Source organism: Psammomys obesus, unplaced genomic scaffold (genome assembly GCF_907164565.1).
Source record: "Psammomys obesus unplaced genomic scaffold, mPsaObe1.curated_primary_1811, whole genome shotgun sequence".
Taxonomy (NCBI): domain Eukaryota; kingdom Metazoa; phylum Chordata; class Mammalia; order Rodentia; family Muridae; genus Psammomys; species Psammomys obesus.
In genome coordinates this window covers 337,180-362,807 of record NW_026592548.1, presented here as the reverse complement: position 1 = coordinate 362,807, position 25,628 = coordinate 337,180, and the positions used below count along the sequence as shown (strand labels likewise).

Genomic DNA, 25,628 nt, shown 5'->3' with positions numbered 1-25,628 from the left:
ACAAATATCCCTTGTGAACACTGACCAAAATACTCAGTAAAATACAAACTAAATACAAGAACACATCAAATACATCATCCACCATGATTAAGTTGGCTTCATTCCAGGAATGCAGTGATGGTTCAACATATGAAAATCTATCAATGTAATTCACCATATAAACAAACTGAAAGAAAAAAAAACCTACATGATCATTTCATTAGATACTGAAAAATCCTTTGACAAAATCCAAAACCCCTTCATGATAATAGTCATGGAAAGATAAGGAAGACAAGACCTATACTTAAACATAATAAAGGCAACATACAGCAAGCCAATAGCCAACATCAAATTAAATGCAAAGAAACTCAAAACAGTTCCACTAAATTCGGGGCAAGACAAGGCTGCCCACTCTCTCCATACCTATTCAGCATAGTACTTGAAGTTCTAGCTAGTTCAAGAAGAGACCAAAAGGAGATCAAGGGGATACAAATTGGAAAAGAAGAAGTCAAAGTGTCTCTATTCGCAGATGAGATGATATGAAATGATATGATAATACACACACACACACACACACACACACATATATATATATTCTAGCAGAGAACTCTTTCAGCTGACCAACATTTTGAACAAAGTAGCTGGATACAAAATTAACCCAAAAAAATCAGTAGCCCTCATGTATACAAGAGACAAAAGGACTGAAAAAGAACTTAGGGAAACAACACCCTTCACAATAACCACAAATAACATAAAGTACCTTGGTGAAATTCTACCCAAGCAAGTAAAAAACTTGTATGAAAAAAATTTCAAGTCTCTGAAAAAAGAAAGTGAAGAAGATATCAGAAGATGAAAAGATTTCCCCGGCTCATGGATTGGTAGGATTAACATAGTAAAAACAGCCATCTTACCAAAAGCAATCTACAGATTCAATGAAATTTTCATCAAAATACCAACACATTTTTTAAAGACCTTAAAAGTACAATTCTCGCCTTTATATGGATAAACAAACAAACAAAAGCCAGAATAACTAAAGCAATCCTGCACAATTAAAGCATTCCATCCCTGATTTCAAGCTGTACTTCAGAGCAATAGTAATTAAAACTGCATGGTACTGCCATAAGAACATACTGGTTGATCAATGGAATTGAGCTGAAGACCCAGAAATAAACCCACACACCTACAGAAACTTGATTTTGACAAAGAAGCCAAAACCATACAATGGAAAAAAGATGGCATCTTCAAAAAATGATGCTGGTCTACATGTAGAAAAAGGAAATAGATCCACATTTATCACATTGCACTATACTCAAATCGAAGTGGATCAAAGACCTCAACATAAAACCAGATACACTAAATCTATTAGAAGAGAAAGTGGGGAAGAGCCTTGAACTCACTGGCACAGGAAACAACTTCCTATACAGAACACCAACAGCTTAGACACTAAGACAAACAATTACTAAATGGGCCTCATGAAACTGAAAAGCTTTTGTAAGGCAAAGAACACTGTCAACAGAACAAAATGGCAGCCTACAGATGGGGGAAAAGATCTTCTCCAGCCCTATATCTGACAGAGGGCTGATAACCAAAATATGTAAAGAACTCAATAAATTAGACACCAATAAATAAAATGACCCAAATAAAATTGAGGTATAGAGCTAATCAGAAAATTCTCAACAGAGGAATCTCAAAAGGCAGAGAACCACTTAAAGAAATGTTCAACATCCTTAGTCATTAGGGAACTGCATATCAAAATTACTGAGATTCCTTCTTACACCTATCTGAATGACTAAGATCAAAAACTCCAGTGACAACACATACTGGAGAGTATGTGGAGAAGGGGGAACCCTCCTCCATTGCTGGTTGGAGTACAAACTTGTACAATCACTTTGGAAATATCTGGAGCTTTCTCAGAAAATTGGGAACAGCTCTACCTTAAGACCCAGCTATACCATTCCTGGGCATATACCCAAAAGATGCTCCACTATACAACAAGAACATTTGCTCAACTATGTTTATCCATAATAACCAGGAACTGGAAACAATCTAGATGCTCCTCAACTGAAAAATGTATAAAGAACCTGTGGTACACCTACACAGTGGAATACTATTCAGCTATTAAGAACAATGACATCATGAAATATGCAGACAAATGGATGGATCAGAAAAAGATCATCCTTAGTGAGGCTACTCAGATACAGAAAGACAAGCATGGTATATCCTCACTTATAAGTGGATATTAGCTACATAATACAAGATAACCATACTACAATCCACAGACCTAAAGAAGCTAAGTAACAAGTAGCACCCTAGGGAGAATGCTTAACTCTCATTGAGTAGGACAAGTAGAATAGATACCACCAGAAGCTGTTGAAAAAGGGGAACAGGACTGTACCCTACCATATATGTCCTCTGAAAGACTCCACCCATCAGGGGATCAAAGCAGATGCTGAGAGTCACAGCCAAACTTTGGGCAGAGCACAGGAAGTCTTATGGAAGAGTGGGTGGGATAGGAGGACCCAGAGGGGACAGGAGTTCCATAAGAAGATCAACAGAGCCAACAAATCTGTTCCTGGGGTGGGGGGAGCTGCAGAGACTGATGCATCAACCAAGGACCATGCATGGAGAGGACCTAAGCTTCCTGCTCAGATGTAGCTGATAAGCAGCTCAGTCTCCATGTGGGTTCCCTAGTAAGGGGTATAGGAGCTGTCTCTGACATGGACTCTGTTGCCTGCTCCTCAATCACCTCCCCCTGGCAGAGTGGCCTTATCAGGCCACAGAGGAAGAGGATGCCACAGTCCTGAAGAGACTTGATAGTCTAGGGTCAGTGGATAAGGAATAAGGGCTGCTCCTCTCTGAGTACTAGAGGAGGAAGATATGGGAGGAAAAGGAAGGGAAGGTGGGGCTGAGATGAGATGAGGAAGGGGGCTACAATTGGGATATAAAGTGAATATTTTTTTTTAAAAATTTAAATTAAAAAAATAAATAAAATCTGCAGGAGAAAAAATTAATTTTTTTAAAAGACTACAATAGAGAGCAAACTTTCAGAGATCTTATAAGTGTACTTCTCATTAGTACCTGTTCTGACTAGCCAGAAAGAAAAAGAACCAAAAAAAAATTTTAAATATGTATTACAATTTGTTCATTTTTTTTATCCTATGAGTGAGTATTTTACCTGTATGTATGCCTATAGACCATATTTGTGCCCAGACCCCACAGACATTAGAATTGGGAATCAGATCAGGTAGAACTGGAGTTGCAGATGGCTGTGAACTGCCATGCATATGCTGGGAATTGAACCTAAATAATTTGCAAGAAGAGCATGTGCTCTTAACTATTGAGCTATCTCTCCAATCCTGATTTTGAAGAGATAAGAAAATCTCCATGTTTCATGGACAATTTGTTTGAATACACAAGAGTCTCAGGAGAAATACAGTATTGGGAAAAGGAGTATTAAAATTACTACTATTCTAGTTTCACCTAACAAATCTTTAGAGTAAAAACTTAAAATTTCAAACTGTTTCAAGTCCCTGATAGGATCTCAAAACTATTCAAGGAATACAGTTCAACTCAGCAACCAATGATATAAAAAATGAAATGTCTGTCATCCAACTAAAACTTATCAAACATGTCTTTACATGTTTAATTAAATCATGTATTAATTAATTAAATAATGTATAATTAAAACAAAAATCGATAAATGCTTACCTAGAATTGATATGTTAATAATAACATGTAGATTCACTAAAATATTTACTAAAACTGTATTTTTATTTTAAAAAAAATTAGAACATATACTCCTAATTCAAAATTCTTAATAGAAGAAAAATCCTTAACCATGTAGAGCACATTTATAAAAGAACAAAGCTAAGATTAGATTTAGTGATGGAAGATTCAATGCTTTGATCTTAAGATCATTAAAAAAAAATGTCCTTTCTCAACACTGTACTAGAATTTCCAGCCAGTGCAATAAGATAAAAAAAAATAAGAGGAATAAAAGACACCTACAATGGAAAATAAGTAAAACTGTCTCTGTTTATAGACAAGATTATCTCTGTATACTCTCTGATGTAATTCATAAAAAGAGAACAAAAAAATAAAAGTTTCAAAAGGGTACAGGTACAAGATGGATATATAAGTCAAATTTATTTCAATACACTACTATCCAAAAAAAAAGCGTAACTTCAAATTAAAAGGCAAGGTCATTTATACTGTCCTAAAATATCTAATAATTACTGTTAAGTAATGAAATTTTGTTACAGAGACATGTAACAGAACCACTGCCTTCACGAAATTTTCTAAGTGAAGAAACAAACAACTATAACAAAAACAAATAACATACTCTAATAAACAATAGAGGTAAGTTTAGATAATTCTGTTAGATTCTGTCTTCTGTTTGGAAACCCAGTCTTGTATTTGTGAGAAAGACCTATTAAGAAATACAGTTATTCCATAAACTGTGCCAGCACCAACAAGATTTTTAATGATACCAGAATAGCTCTTTGTTTGATGCCTGCAGAAGGAGGTTAAGTAGTTTTAATCCATATTTGAAGTTCTTTCATCTAATGAACTAGTTCTGTCACCTGGTTGGCAGGGCCAGGAAATGTTCAAGAGTACCACAAGCTTTTCCTGGCTAAGCCACTACTAATCCAACAAGGCTGACTCAGAATCCTTTTTTTTTTTTTTTTTTTTTGTATGCTTTTTTTTAGAGTGTGACTCGAGCTGATTAATTAAAATTCAAGTATAATCAAGACTTTAAGTAAGATATTTCAGATTCTTTAGTAGAAAAAAAAGCCAAATTCTTAAGCACTTATTTATAAACATTTTTCTTGCCTGCTTAGTTTGTGAAAGCAATATTCAGTAGCTATTAAGTATGCTCAGCAAATTAGTTTTGAATACTTGTGGTAATACCCTAAATGTAACACTGCCTACATAACTGGATCCGTTATCTACTGAGCCTAGATCTTAAATGATATTTTTGTGTTTTCATTTGTTTATCTCTTGTAAGAATATTGTTTACACTGGCTTGTGGCAAAGGAGACACATTTAGCAAAGTGGAGTCACACCACATATTTCAGCTAAGACCCAGATCAGCCAACAGCTTATTACAAACTCTGGTTATAAGAGCAAGACCAGTTATATCAGAAGATTCATACAGTCAACTGCCTCCTCTTACTATTGGATGGCACTGGCATTTGATACTGATTTTATGCTATAGTATTGACAGCAGAGAAGTGACATGCCTTTCACCCTAATTTTCTAAAGCTCAGACAGGGAAATCTACAGTGAAAGTTCTGTAGCTTCCACGTGTAAAGCATCTCAATTCCATCATCTTGTGTCCTATGTGAATTGTTCCATCATAATCTGATACTTGCATTTCTATTCATATACAGATATTTGTTAGTGGCTTGCTTGTAAATAAAAGACTACATGAGCCGTTCTCCTGCCATTCACCCTCTAGCCATTCACCTTCTAGCATCATTCCTGCTTTCAGAATTTAGTCTTCATTCCCCACTATGAGTCACAGGCCCAGTGAAGTCTGCCCAAGACAAAACAGCAACTTCAATTTCACTTGCAATAATGACTACTCAAAGAAATATAGTATCTTGTTTCATGTAAAAGTTTTGTACTTTTAGTTAGGAAATTATTAATTACTTTGGTAAATATACCAAATTGTATCAAAATGAAATAGTTGATATTGAACTATTGAACTTTCACTGTAGATTTCCCTGTCTGAGCTTTAGATATTGAACATGAATATCTGGTCTTACCAAATAATAAAAAGTTAAGAGATCACCAACCCTTTATCTGACAGAGGACTCATATCCAATATATATAAAGAACTAAACAAGCTGAAAAGCAACAAACCAAGTAATCCACTTAAAAAATGGGGAACAGAGCTAAAGAGAGAATTCTCTGTAGAGGAATATCGAATGGCAGAGAAGCACTTAAAGAAATGCTCAACCTCATTAGCCATTAGGGAAATACAAATCAAAACAACCCTGAGATTTCACCTTACACCCATCAGAATGGCCAAGATGAAAAACTCAAGGGACAACACATGCTGGAGAGGTTGTGGAGAAAGGGGAACCCTTCTCCACTGCTGGTGGGAATGTAAACTTGTACAACCACTCTGGAAATCAATCTGGCGTTTTCTCAGACAACTAGGAATAGCGCTTCCTCAAGATCCAGCCATACCACTCCTAGGCATATACCCAAAAGAGGTTCAAGTACACAAAAAGGACATTTGCTCAACCATGTTTGTAGCAGCTTTATTTATAATAGCCAGAAGCTGGAAACAACCCAGATGTCCCTCAACTGAAGAATGGATGCAGAAACTGTGGTACTTCTATACAATGGAGTATTACTCAGCAATGAAAAATAAGGAAATCATGAAATTTGCAGGTAAATGGTGGGACCTGGAAAGGATCATCCTGAGTGAGTTGACCCAGAAGCAAAAAGACACACATGGTATATACTCATTCATATAAACATACAACATAGAATAAACCCACTAAAATCTGTACATCTAAACAAACTAAGCAAAAGAGAGGACCCTAACTAAAATGTTCATTCCCCATCCTGAAAGGCAAAGAGGATGGACATCAGAAGAAAAAGAAAATAGGAAACAACCTGGGAACCTGATAAAGAGGGCCTCTGAAAGCCAGAAGAAAACAGGAAACAACCTTGGAACCTGCCACAGAGGGCCTCTGAAAGCCTCTGCAGTATAGACTGTCAAAGCAGATGCTGAGCCTAATGGACAACTGATGGGCAGAGTGAATGGAATTTTATGTAAGAAGTGGGAAATAGTAAGAGCTGGAGGGGACGGGAACTCCACAAGCAGAGCAACAGAACAAGATAATTTGAACACAGGGAACTTCCCAGAGACTCATACTCCAACCAAGGACTATTCATGGAGATAACCTAGAACCCCTGCACAGATGTAGCCCATGGCATTTCAGTGTCCAAGTGGGTTACATAGTAATGGAAAGAGGGACTGCCTCTGACATAATCTGATTGGCCTGCTCTTTGATCACCTCCCCCTGAGGGGGGAGCAGCCTTACCAGGCCACAGAAGAGGACAATGCAGCCACTTTTGATGAGAACTGATAGACTAAGATCAGAAAGGAGAGGAGAACCTCCCCTATCAGTGGACTTGGGGAGTGGCATGCATGCAGAAAGGGGAGGGAGGGTGAGATCGGGAGGGGAGGAGGAAGGGGCTTATGGGGGGATACAAAATGAATAAAGTGTAATTAATAAAATAAAATGCAAAAAAAAGTTAAGAGAGCTAACAAGAGAAGATAAAGGATTTAAAAAATAGCAATATATTTGAGAAAGATTAAGATAGGTTTCTAGAGAAGTCGAGATCTGGATGTTATGGGCAAAGAGGCAAAAATGACACTACGGAAGAGTGAGTGCAGCTGATCTTTAACTTTATACCAATAACAGACTAGGTGTACATAGGTTATTCATAAAACGTTAGACATAAAATCAAACCTCCTGAAAGTGAACATTGGCAGATATTACTTGATATTTATAATAGCATTTACGGCTAAAATAACTAAGTAAAAAGTGCTTTTTCAGAGCTAGTTTGTGTGTGTGTGTGTATTTGTTAGCTATTTGTTTGAGGAACTAAGGATTAAAGTTAAAATCTCACATGAACTTAATAACTAATCTACTATTAAGCTACATTCTCAAGCTCTTTTACTTTTTATTTTGAATTAGGTGGGGTGGGTCTCATTAAGTTGGCTCACACATAGAATCTTCTTGCCTGTGCCTCTCAAGTACCTGAGATTATAGACCTACACCACCAGCCCTAGTTAGAAACTAATTTTCACCTTGACTTTATTCAAGCATGTTAACTTAACACACATGAAATCTTAACCTGTAAACCTTCCCGAAATGAGTACCATAATTTTTACATTTGCATTCCTCAATGAGATAATTTATAGAGTTCATACAGATAGAAATATAAAGGGTGCCAAATACTGAAAACAATAAACACACAACACACACACACGCCACCACCACCAACAAGAATAACAACACTACCACAACCAACAACAAACTCTTGCTCCTGTTCTTAAACATAAGGCTTCACTCACCAAAAGCAGGCCAGAAATACCAAAGAAAGATATTTGGGGCATGAAGGAGCACAATGAATAATAAATTTTTACTTCCTTGGAAATGTACAGTACTATGATATGAACCATACATTGACCGAAAGAAAGACTCAGAAAAAAAAAATGATATTCGATAAAAAGGAAATGAGGGAGATAGAAAGACTTGGAGGGGACAGAAGCTCCACAAGGAGAACAACAGAGCCCAGGGTGGCCTACAGAGACTGATACTCCAACTAAGGATCATGCATGGAGAGGACCTAGACTCCCTGTTCAAAGGAAGCCCATTGGCTGCTCAGTTTCCAACTGGGTTCTTTAGTAAGGGGTCCAGGAGTTGTCTCCAACATGAACTCAGTGTCCGGCTCTTTGATAACCTCCCTCTTGGGGGTGGGAGGCAGCCTTGCCAGGCCACAGGGGAAGATGATGCAGCCAGCCTTGATGAAACCTGATAAGCTAGGGTCAAATAGAAAGGGAGGAGGTCCTCCCCTGTTAGGGGACTAGGGAAAGGGCATAGGGAGAGAAGAGGGAGGGTGGTGGAACTGGGAGTAGATGAGTGAGGGAGCTGCAGTGGGGATACAAAGTGAATACATTATACATATATATATATATATATATACACACACACACACACACACCCAGGGCCACCTACCTTCTCGTAGACGGCCCACCCACAACGGGCTGTGTCCACTTCAATCATTAATTAATAAAATGCCCCAGAGACTTGCCTACAAGTCAATCTTATTGAGGTATTTTCTCAATTATGGTTCCCTCTTGTCAGATAATGGTAGTTTATATCAAGTTGACTAAAACCAACCTGGGCAACAAGTTTTACCCCTTTCTAGTTCACTGTATTACATTCCCATCTAAAGTTTATAAGATTTTTAAGTTTGGCCTCAACTCTGTATTGCTTGCTCTTTGAGTGGCACTTTGTATAGTCCTCTTAGCTCAGCTTGCTCTCTTTTTCTTCTAGGACTTCCTAAGTTAATAGAGACATTCCTCCTGAGTGCCACCATCATTTTATAGAAATTGAACCCTTCATTGCAAATGGTGAAACCAACTTTAACTAAAAGCTGAGCACAAGTAGTTTGAATATTAGGAAGCTAACATAATTTCTAGGAGAGTTAAAAGATGAAGCTTGGGAAATTAACTGTACATTTATTACCTAAGTTCCTCTATATAGTGGCTTACGTAGTCTTAGGACTATCATGAATGAGCAGAACCCCCAATAAGGCCAGGAACTGGGGCTACCACCATCCTCTCTTTCTTTCTCTGATTGGGCTAGTGACCCTGATGCAAGTAACTGTGAAAGTTTCTAGTATCTTTCTGAGTACTTTGTTTGTTCTATAGTCTTGTTTTATAAAGGTAAGTAGTCATAACTATGTATAAATTTATCCTTCAATTTACCTCACTATCTCTATCTTGTCTGTTTTCTTAGGACTCCTATGGACAGTACATATCTGTCCTTAATAATAACAGTATCTTAATATGAGTGTGGACATGTGAATAACATGATATTGTTTACAGTCTCTGAATGCAGAACAAAAGCAATGGTCAGGTCAGTGGTAGACAAAAGGCAAGCAATGGTGACAAGCAAGAACATGTAGTGTTTCATCCTCAACAACAAAAAATGACAGCTAAAATTCTCAGCTTTGTTGAAATGACCTAGGTACTAAAGTATGCCAAAGAAGAATAGCAGCGCTAAAACATACAATGACAGCACCCCATATACCTCTAATGTTAGCAATAGCTAAATTTTATCAAACAGTGCCCTATCACTATGAGGGTTACAACATAATGATAGTGACTGAGCTGTCTCTAACCAGTTCTATATCAGGTATAATAAATATTTTTTAATACTTGAGTAAATGAATCACAGTGAGGATGAGAGCAAAAAGGTAGTGGACAGAGGTGAACACTAGAGAAAGTGTGGTGACTGAGGTCAGCTCAGGACTGACATGACAAACCCACACAGCTCCCTTCTATCCATCTCACTTCTCATTCTCTTTGGGAAGGATCCAAGTCTATGGAAAACAGCCAAAACACTGTCATGAGAACACCAAGCCCAAATAATGAGCAAGCATCTAAAGTGCTGAAAGCCACTATTGTTACCCTGCATCAGCTGAGGGATAGTGCGGGTTCCCAGAGCTACAGAGTCCTTCAATGGGGATTAGATAGGATACAAAAGAGCCCTGGCTGAGGACTTGCTTTCTCATCCTGCAGCTGGTACTAGAACTCTCTAATCTTCACTGGGAGAAAAATGTCTACCCAGTAAGTATCTCTGGCAGACCTTTTATCATGTCTTTGTGATGGTAAATAAGGGTATTTTAGGATGTCCTACAGAAATAGTATTGGGTTATGGCTTGCTAAAGACAGCCCTCAGGCCTGGCTGGAGATCTTTTTCCCAACAGTGAACTGAATATACAAAGTTCTTATTTAGATGATGGTGAGATCTGTATAACTTGCAATGGGCCTGAAGGGCAGTTGTGAACACAAATATGAGTTTCATGTCTTGCCTGGTCATTTACCACCTGTGTGTCTTTGGTAAATTACATATGCTTTTAAGTCTAAATTACTTAACTTTTGAAGGTTTTCCAACTCTTGAAGTGATATCACAATACTACTTAATGCTACTGCAGTGTTGAGAAATTTACTTTTTTTGTGGGAGAGTGTTGAGAAATTTAAATATTGTATACAAAGTTTATAAAATGCCTAACAATCGTGCTGGATAAAAAGTAGTTATAATTAGGAGGTCTAGTTAAGACTGTTCTTTAAGAAGTTATAAAGTGAGAGCAAAGATAAGACATAAGAAATACATACACACAAACAAGTATAGAACCTGAATCTCTTGTTTTGTTTTGCTTGTTTGTTTGTTTGTTTGTTTGTTTGTTTGTTTGTTTTAAACACAGGGTTACTCTGTATAGCCTTAGCTACACAGATCTGTAGACCAGGCTGGCCTGGAACTCACACAGATTCACTTGTCTCTGCCCTCCCCGAGTGCTGGAATACAGACATGTGCCACTGCACCGAGATGAACCTGAATCTCTTGAGCTACTTCTTGAAAGTACTAGAGCTCTTGGGGATTGGTAAAGATATGAGATGATGGGAAGAACTAATAGCATCATATGGTAAATAACAAGGGGTGGTACACTTGACCCTGAATGCTTATGTCATTCTCGTTGAATGAATGAGTCCACAAGAAGGTCAGAAGTACCTCAGCTGGGTATCTAGGGCAAGTAGTTTTTGAGAAGAATTGTGACCGTCACAACTCAGGAAGAGAAGTGAACACAGCAGGATTAGTTGATATGTTTTCAGGACCATGAAAAACTATATAGAGAGGATTAGGACCATATGAACACCTTTACTAAAAGTAGGAATATTCTGTCTGACATGACAGGAAGGGCTTGAACAGCACCCATAAAACCCTAAAAGAATGGGCTGCATGCAAACTGGAAAGATTCCTCAATGCACCCTTCTCCAAGAGCATTGACTCTGATTCCCTGGTAACTTTGAATATCAACCTATTTATTTCTCATAACCCTAACATTTCAGAATTGAACATCCTGCTGGTGGCTACAAGAAACTATTTGAAACTGTGGAGGAAATGTCCTCACCACTAACAGCTCATGTCACAGGTTGGTCTTATTGATCTTGGCTTGCTTATTGACTGTGTATAAACTGGGGTCTTGCTCTAGAGCCTAGGTTGGTGTAAAACTCTTCTTGCTTTAGCCTCTGAGTACTGAGTTCAGGCTACCACAGTATGATGCTTTTGAAACCTTTCTTCTCAGTCAAGATAATTTTTCTCAGGTTTTGTATTCATTCAGGTCTCTGTACTGGTCCTGTTTTCTACAACACAGGGAAGGAAATATGGAGCTCATTTGTTTGTTTTGCCTTTTTGTAAATTTTTTTATTAAATAAAATGAAATCAAATAAACCTGTATAACAGTCCAGTGTAACCAGTGATTTTTTACTGGTTTATTTATTAGTTCATTAAAGAAAAAATACTCATGAGGTAAACAAGACAGTTCAACAGGTAAAGACAAAGGCTCTTGGCACCAAATTTGACAAACCTGAGTTTGACTCTCAACCTTTCTACCACATGTAGAAAACCAATGTCAAGTTGTCTTCTGGCCTCAAAATGCCTGCTTTGGCACATGCCCATACATAAACACCGAGAGAATGATTTTAAATTTTCTGAGGATCTGAACCTACGGGAAAAGTGAAGAGTAAGATGGGAGGACAAAGATAAGACTTAAGACATTCAGGGATTGAATTTGCTTCTAGTGTTACTTTTGAACTTCAAGTTTTTAGATTAAGAATGCATCTCCTGCCTGCCAGTAGGGGCACATGCCTTTAATCGTAGCGTTTAGGAGGCAGAGGCAGGTGGATCTCAGTAAGTTTGAGACCAACCTGGTCTACAGAGTGAATTCCAGGACAGCCAACCCTGTCTTGAAAAAGAAAAAAAAAAAAAAAAAAAAAAAGAAAGATACAAGAAAGAAAAAGAAATCTCTTCTCAATGGATACAGAAATTGTGGTACATTTACACAATGGAATACTACTCAGCAGTTAAAAATAAGGAAATCATGAAATTTGCAGGCAAATGGTAAATCTAGAAAAGATCATCCTAAGTGAGATATCCCAGAAGCAGAAAAACACACATGGTATATACTCACTGATAAGTGGATATTAGACATATAATATAAGATATACATACTAAAATCTAAGCAAGAAGGAGGATCCTGGATAAGATGATCAATCCTCACTCAGAAAGACAAATGGTGTGGACATTGGAAGAAGGAGAAAACAAGGAACAGGACAGGAGCCTACCACAGAGGTCCTCTGAAAGACTATCTAGCACTGTATCAAAGCAGATGCTTAGACTCATAACCAAACTGGGCAGAGTGCAGGGAATCTTAGGAAAGAAGGGGGAGATAGTAAGACCTGCAGAGGACAGAAGCTCCACAGGAGATTAACAGACCAGAATTTCTGGACACAGGGGTCTTTTCTGAGACTGACATTCCAACTAGGGACTATTCATGGTTATTACCTAGAACCCCTGCTCAGATGCGGGTATCCTAGTAAGGGGAACAGGGACTGTCTCTGACATGAACTCAGTGGTGGGCTCTTTGATCACCCCAGCACTGAGGTGGGGGGCATCCTTGCTAAGCCACAGAGGAGGACCATGCAGCCAATCCTGATGAGACCTGATAAGCTAGGTTCAGATGGAAGGGGAAGAGGACCTCCCCTATCAATGGACTTGGAGAGGGACATGGGAGAAGATGAGGGAGGGCCTACAGCTGGGATTAAAAATTAATAAACTGTAATTAATATATAAAAAATAAAAATTTAATTAGAAAATCTCTCAAAAAAATCTCCTCTCATTCATCTTCACTCTATTTCTTCAGGGTAGTTATATGTTACTTAACTGAAATTCCTTGAGAATAAAGACTATACCTTTGTTATCTTCAATCTGACAGTGACTTGCTCAATACCTACCATCAGAAAATGTCACAAAAATCTTAAATGAGAGCCTGGTGTCAAGTCTCTGAGAGTTTTGCACTGAAGAATGATGGTGTAGTACCTGTTACATCAAAAGCATTTGCAAGTGACAGTGTTGTTACAGTCCTATTATTTCACCATCTGTGAATCCTATCAGTGTCTTAAATTTTTTTGGATTTCAATTCCCTCACTTGCTAAAGACCAGCATTTATCTTGTGGGGATATTGTGAAGGCTAAGGTAATTAAGATAGAATGACTCATCCAATACTAGACGCCAAGTAGCAATAAGATAGCAGTCACTATTGCTATTATCAACTCTGTCCAAAGACCCCATATGATTCACACAGGCTTGGCTGGGTATAACTAGATGCTATGGAAAATGTTGTGGTTGGGCACATCTTTTCTCTGCTTTCTGCTCTATGAAAGAGGAGTCCAGTCAACACTAAGCTATTTGGTAGTACTACAATCTAGGTTTAGTTTCAAACATCAACTTTCAGACTAGGCAAACATTGTTACCTAATTTTTATCTAATGTCTGCTAGGCTGTTGAACTTGATTTGTAGGCAACAATCAATTTGTTTGAAGATAAAGACTTAGTAAGGACTGAGCAAACATGTTGTACTTTTCTAGGAATAAGAGGTTTAGCCAAGGTTCACTGTGGAAGAAGAAAGTGCCCAATGACAATTTGGGTGCTCCTCATTTTTGAAATGAGGAAACTAAGGCTCTTAGAAAAGGCAGAAATTTATCCTACATCTGAGTCCAGGTCCTGATACCTAGCCCTGTTATCTTCTCTGCCACATAGATTGAATTTCATAAAGAGTATTTATTCATATCTTAAGAGAAATGGGAATTTCATATTTTAAGAACTCAGCATTCTTGTTGCTTCATTTAAAAGATTTCTTCTAGATGGACTTACTAGTAACACACCTTTAATCTCACCACTCAAGACACAAGGGCAGTGCATCTGAGTTTGAGGCTAGCTTGGTCTGTAAACTGAGGAAAAGTCATCAAAAGAGGCATAGTAAAAACCCTGTCTCAAAATTTAAAAAAAAAAAAGTTTTATATCAACATACTTAGTTTTAGTATTTTGACCCATGCTTCTGAAATCCAACCCTCTACTTTTTAACCCACCAAATTGCTTAAGAAACCTGGTGTTCTATCCAAAGATACACTGACAAACAACAAATGAACAGGCACCTAGGCAATTGGTTCCACCTGCTATCTCACTTTGCTGCAGGTAGGATTCCCATCTGGCTCACTGGCAGCCTTCTTCGATGTGGGCCAGGGCTCTTTGAAGTTGGATCTGAGCCTTTTTATCACTTGTTTGATGGACAAGCCCTTTTGCACAAGTTTGACTTTAAGGAAGGCCATGTCACATACTACAGAAGGTAAGTCAGCACTCTATTCCATGACTGGCCTCACCAGAGTAACCATATCTCAATTCTCCTCCTGTGTGAACTTTCACCTTTCTGAAGCCAGAACAGAGCTCCAAACTCATTTCTTTCTTCTTTCTTCATGGTCTACCAGGTCTATATATTTGCAAAGTCACCTGAGAATGCTAAAATAAGTTAATGGGAGTCAAGAGCTTAGAGCCAAACATGGCTGTATTCAAATCCTGAATTCACTAGGTACCACTTTGTCTTGACTGATGACTTCTAACAGGAAATTGGCCACTCTTTGTTTGTCATCTGTAAGATGAAAGAAATGGTAGGATATAGTCTATAGAATCTACTCATTACTAAGTGAAAATAAAATACTTAACTCCTAGTAATAATGCATTAGAAACAAAAGCTGCGATTACTGTTGCGACTGTTAGACTACTGGTTATCTTGGTTTCTTTCATTATTAATCATCAGAAAGGTCTGAGAGCCAGCTTGTGAAATGGCTCATCATGTACATGTATATGCCATTAAGCCTGACTACCTTAATTCAATCCCCACATAACAGAAGAAAATTGCCTCCAGCAAGTTTTCCTCTGAAATCTTTATGTGACACATGCACATGCTCTGTACACACACACACACACACACACACACACACACACACACACACACGGAAAGAAAATGTATTCCACAAAAGGAGGGAGGAACCCAGTATGCCACAGAAATGAGAGAGAAGGATAGGAGGAGAAACAAAGAGAGAGAAAAGGAGGGGGGTGGTCTCAACAGATACTCTGCCAAATTTTGACCACCATGGTAGCTGCTGCTCACAACTGTCTGCAGTTCTAGACCAATTCTGATGCTCTTTCTGGCCTTTGTGGGAAACAGGCACACATGTACTACACAGACATACATGGATACATGTAATAATATTAGTAATAATAATTTAATAAAAATAACAAACAATAAAGAGTTATTGCTAAAGCTATCATTCCAAAAAGACCACACACCAGCACAAGATATATCCTGATTCCTATTTGAATATTCAGGCCTGTTAGTAGTATGATCACCCTGAATTTCAAGCATATTGGAGATAAATCAAAGGAAGAGTAAGGGAAAACTATAATAGGATTTGAACTGTGGAAAAAAGAGAAGCAAGGCCTGCCTCCCAAGCCTAAGTTTTTCTAGGAAAGCAATTTTGGATTTCAGTCAAAGCTTTCTAATAACCTTCTAATATATACTTTCATATGCATTCTTCTTCCTAAAAGCACAACACCAGAATTTACTTTGCCCTCCATGCAATAAACTTCAGGCAGCATTGGCTATGTAGTTTAGGAAATGGCTCAACAGATCAGCCTGTGGAAGAAACAAAATTCAAAAATAAGTGTACAATAAATTCTAAAATTAAAGAGAGACATAGGGTCGAATTAGTGAAAGGAATATAATCCATCATGTTGTGTCCTATAATGTGATGAGCTACATGTGCGAAGTACTCATATGTCCTAGTTTTGTTTCCCATTTCTGTAATAAATGTCATTACCAAGAACAACTTGGGTAAGAAAGGTGTGTATTTTATTTTACACACCTTTCATCACCAGGGGAAGTCAAGGCAGGCAAGAAGGAGTCAGGATGGAATATAGACAATGAGTACTGCCTACAGGTTTTTTATATTGCTTCCTCTCTCTTTTTCTCTCTCTCTCCTCCCTCCCTCCTTTCCTCCCTCCTCTCTACCTCTCTGCTTTCTTTAAAAAATTTTTTTGGAAATTTTATTTCATGTGTATGTTTGCCTATATGAATGTCTGTGTACCACATTCATACTGTGCCTGCAGAAGCCAGAAGATGAAGTCAGATACCCTGGGAGTGCAGTTATGGTTGTGAGCCAGAAACATGGGTGCTGGGAATTGAAAGGAAGTCATCTGGAAGAGCAGCCAGTAATCTTAATGGCTGAGCCATTAATCCAGTCTTCAGCCTGTTTTCTGATCTCACCTGCCTAGTGGTGGTTCCAACCACAATGAGCTGGTCAATCCTACATCAATCATTAATAATAATAAATAAATAATGGCCCATGGACTTGCCTACAGAAAATCTGATGGAGGCATCTTTTCATGAAAGTTTTCTCTTCCCCCAAAGAATTCTAATTTAAGTCAAGTTGACAAAAACTCCCACCACACTGTGGGGGTCTGATATATGGGACATTTACTTTGTCTGACTCTAGGCAATGTCACAATTACATATATCAATCACTTAATGTTGGGTGTCTCTGTTTCCCTATCAATTACAGCTAGGTTTAGAAGACTCAATTTAAGCTAATTCCTTTTGTTATCCCAATAAAGGGAGCTGATTGGTTATTTCTATTCTTTTTGGGTTCATGATTCCATTTTGATGAAAACACATTGAGTGACTCCCAGCTTCATCTGTCTTGCATGGATAGCCCACTTGTGTCCTTCTCCATTTCTCAATGTCCTTCAGATTCATCCGCACTGATGCTTATGTTCGAGCAATGACTGAGAAGAGGATTGTCATAACAGAATTTGGCACCTGTGCTTTCCCAGACCCCTGCAAGAATATATTTTCCAGGTTAATGAAACCAAACTGCATTTAATATCAGCCCCTTTTGTTTATGTAGCTTAAAGGTTATTGAACTGCAAAAAAACATTTGCTTCTACAGGTTTTTTTCTTACTTTCGAGGGGTAGAGGTTACTGACAATGCCCTTGTAAATATCTACCCTGTGGGAGAAGATTACTATGCATGCACAGAGACCAACTTTATCACAAAGATTAACCCTGAGACCTTGGAGACAATTAAACAGGTAGGACACTGTGCTCAGGGGACATGGCTCAAACACATAAAATTGCAAACTTAGAATTAAAACATTAGGATAAATTTGACAGAAAGAAAATATGAGGCCGAATAAGTTTCAACTTCTAGCTGGTCACCAACTACTAGATATGTAACATAGGATGAAATTTATTTCTTAATCTATAACATTTTTAAATACCTACATAGATGGGAAGAAATAACTTAAAACACCATTCATTCAATCATAACACAAATATTTTCTGAGACTGTTTCATGTATCAAAACTTTAGTAAGATACAAGGGATATAACAATGAGTAGCACAACACTGTCTCTGACCTTTAAAGTATAATAGACTAGCTTGGATTGTATGTACCAGTGTTAAAAATTGCAGCTATTAATATTTAAAACCTGCCATTGGTGGTTCTAAGCATTTTAGTTTCACCAATTTGTCCCCCTTTTAGAAATAAAACTATGTTTTAATGGAATAATATTGATCAAAATATTAAAAAATAATAATTTTGCTAAGAACATATGCAGTCTTCATGAGTATTACTTAAATAATCTCAAATAAGTATGTTTTAACATATTTTTGAAAAGTATTGTGCTTGACTTTAGTAGGTTTAAACTTCTAGATAGGGAAATCAAAGAGGCATACAATAGCAGAATTCAGAATGTGATAAATCTTTTAAGAAAATGTAAATCTAAGAAAAGCAGATACAAAAGTATGTGTCAAGGCAGTTGTTTACGGTAGAGAAACATGCGATCAAAGTTCGAACACTTGCATTTCATCAGAATGCATGTAACTTCAGTGAATTTGATCAAAGAACATTCTAAAGTGAGGGGTTGCATGACTGAAGTCACAGAGATGAGGAAATAATGGACATGTTTGCAGAAACTGAAAATAATTACTTTAGGACAACAGTTCTCTGTGGAAGCTTTAGACACAGGAGAGAGCTGATCACTGTAGGCTGGCCCATAAGCTGCAAAGGTTTGATGAGCCTGACTTTTTCTACTAAATACTATAAATGTCTTTGATCACCATGGAAGTCAAAAATGGCTCTGATATTTCAGGTAGGGGACAATAATACCTTAAACTGAGAACTAGTCATCTAGAAGTGTAGATGGTTTATAAGGAAGCAGTGGGAAACAGTAGGGTGAAAGTGAAAGCTTGAATAATGAGCTAGAATTTTGAAATAATCTGTTTTCTTATGGAAAATTACTGAAAGTCTTTGAGCAAAGAAATTATACAACCAGTTATACTATAAGGTGTTTACTTGGGAATGAGAGGACAAAGGCAATAAGCTCTATCTAGGGAACCAGTTATGAAATTCAGGACTATAAATAGCATTAATATGATGTTTATTTCAAAGAGTTAGAATAAAGGATTTGACATATCCTGCAATTAGTTTGTTAAGAACCTCAATTTCAATACCATATCCAATGTCCTATTCATAGTGTACAACTAAAACTGACAGGGCACCCATGATTTATCTTTCATTCCACAGGTTGATCTTTGCAATTATGTTTCAGTTAATGGTGCCACCGCACATCCACATATTGAAAGTGATGGAACTGTTTACAACATTGGCAATTGCTTTGGGAAAAATTTTTCAGTTGCCTACAACATTATTAAGATCCCTCCACTGAGGGCAGGTGAGGCTATATTTTTCCTCCAGTAGGGGAGGGTGTTACTATTACTGAAAAAAAAAAAAAGTTGGTGGAAATAAAAGACTTGATAAGACTTGCTGTCAATCCTGTACTGCCAGGTGACTAGTGTCAAGAGGCAGAACAGTAAACAATGATGGCCTCAAAATCTGGAAAGCAAGTGGCCAGGTTTTATTCTACTATTTTTCACGATCTACCATATGCATGTATTTAATTTTTTGGATTTAAATTTATCTGTTTTTTTTTCTTTTTTTAATTAGTTACATTTTTTATTTTTTATATTAATCACAGGTTATTTACTTTGTATCCCAGACGTAGCTCCCTCCCTCATTCCCTCCCAATCCTACCCCCCTCCCTTGTCTTCTCCTTGCCCTTTTCCAAGTCCACTAATGAGGGGGACCTCCTCCCCCTCCATCTGACCCTAACTTATCAGGTCTCCTCAGGACTGGCTGCAATGTCCTCTTCTGTGGCCTAGCCAGGCTGCTCTTCCCTCCTGGGAGGGGAGTGGAAGAGCTCGCAGTTGAGTTCATGTCAGAAATAGTCTCTGTTCCCCTCTGAACCCATTTGGACACTGAGCTACTATGGACTATATCCGAGCAGGGGTTCTAGGTTATATCTATACATGGTCCTTGGTTGGAGAAACAGTCTCATGAAAGACCCTTGTTCCCTGGTATATTTGGTCCTTGTGGCTCTCCTATACTCTCCAGGTCTTACTAATACCCCTTTCTTTCATGATTCCCTGCACTCTGCCGATGGTTTGGTTATGAGTCATAATATCTGCTTAGATACACTGCTAGGTAGAGTCTTTCAGAGGCCGTCTGTGGTAGGCTCCTGTCCTGTTACTTGTTTTCTCCTACATCCAATGTTCATTCCATTTGTCTTTCTAAGTGAGGATTGGTCATCTTACCCCAAGTCTTCTTTCTTGCTTATCTTCTTTAGTTGTATAGATTTCAGTACATTTATCCTCTTTTATAGGTCGATATAAGTGAGTATATACCATGTGTGTCTTTCTGCTTTTGGGATACCTCACTCGGGATCATCTTTTCTAGGTCCCACCATTTGCCTGCAAATTTCATGATTTCCTTGTTTTTAATTGCTGAGTAGTATTCCACTGTGTAAAAATATCACAATTTCTGTATCCATTCCCCAACTGAGGGACATCTGGGTTGTTTCCAGGTTCTGGATATTACGATTAAAGCTGCTATAAACATGGTTGAGCAAATGTCCTTGTTGTGTACTTGAGCATATTTTGGATATATGCCTAGGAGTGGTATAGCTGGATCTTGAGGAATCACTATTCCTATTTGTCTGAGAAAGCGCCAGATTGATTTCCAAAGTGGTTGTACAAGGTTGCATTCCCACCAGCAATGGAGGAGGGTTCCCCTTTCTCTGCATCCTCTCCAGCATGTGTTGTCAGTTGAGTTATTCATCTTAGCCATTCTGATGGTTGTAAGGTTAAATCTCAGGGTCATTTTGATTTGCATCTCCCTGATGGCTAAGGACATTGAGCATTTCTTTAAGTGTTTTTCTGCCATTCTACAGTCTTCTACAGAGAGTTCTCTGTTTAACTCCATGCCCTATTTTTTAATTGGATTGCTTAATTTGTTGCTTTTTAACTTCTTGAGTTCTTTAGATATACTGGATATTAGCCCTCTGTCAGATATACAGTTGGTGAAGCTCCTTTCCCAGTCTGTAGGCTGTTGTTTTGTTTTGATGACAGTGTCTTTTGCTTTACAGAAGCTATTCAGTTTCATGAGGTCCCATTTATTTATTATTGATCTTAGAGCCTGTGCTGTTGGTGTTCTGTTCAGGAAGTAGTCTCCTGTGCCAATAAGTTCTAGGGTCTTCCCTACTTTTTCTTCTAATCGATTTAATGTATCTGGTTTTATGTTGAGGTCTTTGAGCCACTTAGACTTTAGTTTTGTGCAGGGTGATAAATATGGATCTATTTTCATTTTTCTGCATGTAGACATCCAGTTGGACCAGCACCATTTGTTGAAGATGCTGTCTTTTTTCCATTGAATGGTTTTGGATTCTTTGTCAAAAATCAAGTATTCATAAATGTGTGGGTTTGTTTCTGGGTCTTCTATTCAGTTCCCTTGATCCTTCTTTCTGTTTCTATGCGAATACCATGCAGTTTTTATTACTATTGCTCAGTAGTACAGCTTGAGATCAGGGATGGAGATAACTCAAGATGATCTGTTGTTGTACAGAATTATTTTGGAAATTCTGGGTTTTTGTTTCTACATATGAATTTGAGAATTTTTCTTTCAAGGTCTGTAAAGAATTGTGTTGGTATTTTGATGGGAATTGCATTGAATCTGTAGATTGCTTTTGGCAGAATGGCCATTTTCACTATGTTAATACTATCAATCCATGAGCACGGGAGATCTTTCCATCTTCTGAGATCTTCTTCAATTTCTTTCTTCAGAGACTTGAATTTTTTCTCAAACAGGTCTTTCATTTGCTTGGTTAGAGTCACCCCAAGGTATTTTATGTTATTAGTGCTATTGTGAAGGGTGTTGTTTCCCTAATTTCTTTCTCGGCCCTTTTGTATTGGTATACAGAAGGGCTTCTGATTTTTTTTTTTTTAGTTGATTTTGTATCCAGCCACTTTGCTGAAGGTGTTTAATAGTTGAAGGAGTTCTCTGGTTGAATTTTTGGGGTCGCTCATGTATACTATCATATCATCTGCAAACAGTGATATTTTGACTTCTTCCTTTCCAATTTGTATCTCCTTGATCACCTTTAGTTGTTTTATTGTTCTAGCTAGGACTTCAAGTACTATGTTGAAGAGATGTGGAGACAATGGGCAGCTTTGCCTTGTTCCTGATTTCAGTGGGGTCGATTTAAGTTTCTCTCCATTGAGTTTGATGTTGGCTATAGGCTTGCTGTATATTGTCTTTATTATGTTTAGGTATGTGCCTTGTTTCCTAGATCTCTCCAAGACTTTAAACATGAATGGGTGTTGGACTTTGTCCAGTGCTTTTTCGGCATCTAAGGAGATGATCACGTTGTTTTTCTCCTTCAGTCTATTTATATGATGGATGACGTTAATGGATTTCTGTATATTGAACCTCCCTTGCATGCCTGGGATCAAGCCTACTTGGTCATGGTGGATGATATCTTTTATGTGTTCTTGAATCCAGTTTGCAAGTATTTTATTGAGTATTTTTGTGTCAATATTCATAAGAGAGATAGGTCTAAAGTTCTCTTTTTTGTTGGATCTTTGTGTGGTTTAGGTATCAAGGTAACTGTAGCTTCATAGAATGAGTTTGATAATGTTCCTTCTGTTTCTGTTTTGTGGAATAGTTTGAAGAGAATTGGAGTTAGCTCTTCTCTGAAGGTCTTGTAGAATTCTGCACTGAAACCATCTGGCTCTGGGCTCTTTTGGAAGGAAGACTTTTGATTACTGCTTCTATTTCTTTGGGGGATATGGGACTATTCAATCTTTCAACCTGATCTTGACTTAACTTAGGTAAATAGAATCTATCATGAAAATTTTCCATTTCATTTAGATTTTCAAATTTTGTGGCATATAGGCTTTTGTAGTAAGCCCTAATGATTGTTTGGATTTCCTCGGTGTCTGTAGTTATGTCCCCCTTTTCATTTCTGATTTTGCTGATTTGAATAGTTCCTCTCTACCTTTTTGTTAGTTTATCTAAGGGCTTGTCTATCTTGTTGATTTTCTCAAAGAACCAACTCTTGGTTTCATTGATTCTTTGAATAGTTTTATTTGTTTCTAATTGATTGATTTCAGCCCTGAGTTTGATTATTTCCAGCCGTCTGCTCCTTTTGAGTGTATCTGCTTTCTTTTTTTTCTAGGGCTTTTGGTTAGGCCTTTAAGTTGTTTGTATGTGATGTTTCAAATTTCTTCTCAGAGGCAATTAGTGCTATGAGCTTTCCTCTTAGCACTGCCTTCCTTGTGTCCCATAAGTTTGGGTATGTTGTGCTTTCATTTTCATTGAATTCTAGGAAGTCTTTAATTTCTTTCTTTATTTCTTCCCTAACCAAGCTGTCATTGAGTAGTGAGTTGTTCAGTTTCTATGTATGTGCAGGTTTTTTGTTGTTTCTGTTGTGGTTGAGGTCCAGCTTTAGACCATGATGGTCAGATAGGATACAAGGGATTATTTCAATCTTCTTGTATCTGCTGAGGTTTGCTTTGTGACCAACTATATGGTCTATTTTGGAGAAGGTTCCATGAGGTACTGAAAAGAGGGTATACTCTTTTGATTTGGGGTGGAAAGTTCTGTAGACATCTATTAGGTCCATTTGATTTAGGGCCTCTGTAAGTGCCCTTGTTTCCCTGTTTTGCTTCTGACCGGATGACCTGTCTCTTGGTAAGAGTGGAGTGTTGAATTTTCCCACTATTAAGGTGTTGGAATCAATGTGTGATTTCAGCTTTAATAATGTTTCTTTTACAAATGTAGATGGACTTGTATTTGGTGCATAGATGTTCAAAATTGTGATGTCCTCCTGTTGGAATTTTCCTTTGATGAGTAGGAAGCGCCCTTCCTTATCTTGTATGATTAATTTTGGTTGAAAGTCTATTTTATTAGATATTAGGATTGCTACCCCCACTTGTTTTTTTGGGTCCATTTGCCTGAAAAGCTTTTTTCCAGCCCTTTACTCTGAGGTAGTGTTTATCTTTTTTGCATAGGTGTGTTTCTTGGATTGCAGCAGAATGTTGGATCCTGTTTCTGCAACCATTCTGTTGGTCTGTGTCTTTTTATTGGAGAGTTGGGACCATTTTTGTTGATAGATAATAATGACCAATGACTGTTAGTTCCTTTTATTGTGGAGTTGGTGGTCTTACATTGCTTTTTTTTTTCTTTTAATTTATGTTGGGAAATTATCTGTATTCTATATTTTCTTTGGTGTAGTTGTTTTCATCGGATTGGAGCTTTTCTTCTAGTATTTTCTGTAGGGCTGGGTTGCTGTGTAGATATTGCTTAAATTTAGTTTTATCATGGAATATTTTGTTTTCTCCAACTATGTTGATTGAAAGCTTTGCTGGGTATAGTAGTTTGGGTTAGGATCTGTGTTCCCTTAAAGACTGCATAACCTCTGCCCAGGCCCTTCTGGCTTTCATAGTTTCTGATGAGAAGTCTGGCATGATTCTGATTGGTCTACCTTCATATGTTACTTGGCCTTTTTCCCTTGCTGCCTTTAATATTTTTTCTTTGTTTTATAGGTTTAGAGTTTTGACTATGATGTGACATGAAGTATTCCTTTTCTGGTCTAGTCTATTTGGTGTTCTGTAAGCTTTTTGTATATTTATAGACATCTCTTTCTTTAAGTTGGGAAAATTTTCTTCTATGATTTTCTTGAAAATATTTTTCGGTCCTTGGAGCCTGGAGTCTTCTCTTTCAACTATTCCTATTATTCTTAGGTTTCGTCTTTTCATGGTGTCCTTAATTTTTTTTTGTTTTTGTTTTTGTTTTTGTTTTGTTTTGTTTTGTGTTTGGAACTTTTCTGATTTTACCTTTTCTTTAGGGAGGAATCAATTTCAGCCAGTGTATCGTTAGCACCTGAGATTCTCTCTTCCTTCTTTTGTATTCTATTGGTGATGCTTACCTTTGTGGTTCCTGATCTTTTCTCTAAGTTCTCCAGTTCCAGGGTTTTCTCTGTGTTTTCTTTATAGGTTCTAGTTCTGTTTTCATGCTTTGGATCATTTCTTGCATCTGAGTGAATGTGGCTATTTTTTTGTTTGTTTCTTTTCTATATGTCTCTAATTGTTCCTGTACGTGGGCAGTTATAGTCTCCTGTATTTCTTTGAGAGCTCTGTTCATTTCCTCTTTTTGTTCCTCTAACAACTGCATAAGCATAGCTTTAAAGTCATTTTCCTATGTTTCCTCTGAGTTAAAATATCCGTTGATTTTGGGAGTTGCTGGTGGGTCCATGGTGTCCTGGTTTTTGTTGGGTGAGTTCTTACACCTACCTTTGGACATTTGCTTATATGTGATCTTCACTGTTTTATCCTTGAGTCTGAACTTCAGACTGGAGCTGTCTTTCTCTGGTCTCTGGAGTATTCTTCAGGAAGTTCAGGGAGGTCCAGTTGTTTGAGAGTGTGTGCTGCTGCTAAGGTTGTACCTAAGGAAGGAAAACCACTGGTGCAGATTCGTTATTGTGGGGGAGTAAGCGTGTGTGTGTGTGTGTGTGTGTGTGTGTGTGTGTGTGTGTGTGTGTG

General features: G+C 37.7%; 1 protein-coding gene across 1 annotated transcript in view; it reads left to right on the top strand.

Moving 5' to 3' along the window:
* Positions 1 to 10,355: 10,355 nt before the first annotated feature.
* Rpe65 (retinoid isomerohydrolase RPE65) overlaps positions 10,356 to 25,628 on the top strand; it is a 22,624-nt gene continuing 7,351 nt past the window's right edge. The window contains exons 1-6 of the mRNA XM_055614410.1: positions 10,356 to 10,366; positions 11,648 to 11,730; positions 14,831 to 14,981; positions 17,442 to 17,549; positions 17,641 to 17,782; positions 19,279 to 19,426. Of these exons, the coding sequence (XP_055470385.1) occupies positions 10,356 to 10,366; positions 11,648 to 11,730; positions 14,831 to 14,981; positions 17,442 to 17,549; positions 17,641 to 17,782; positions 19,279 to 19,426 (643 nt within the window). The remainder of the gene's footprint in view (positions 10,367 to 11,647; positions 11,731 to 14,830; positions 14,982 to 17,441; positions 17,550 to 17,640; positions 17,783 to 19,278; positions 19,427 to 25,628) is intronic.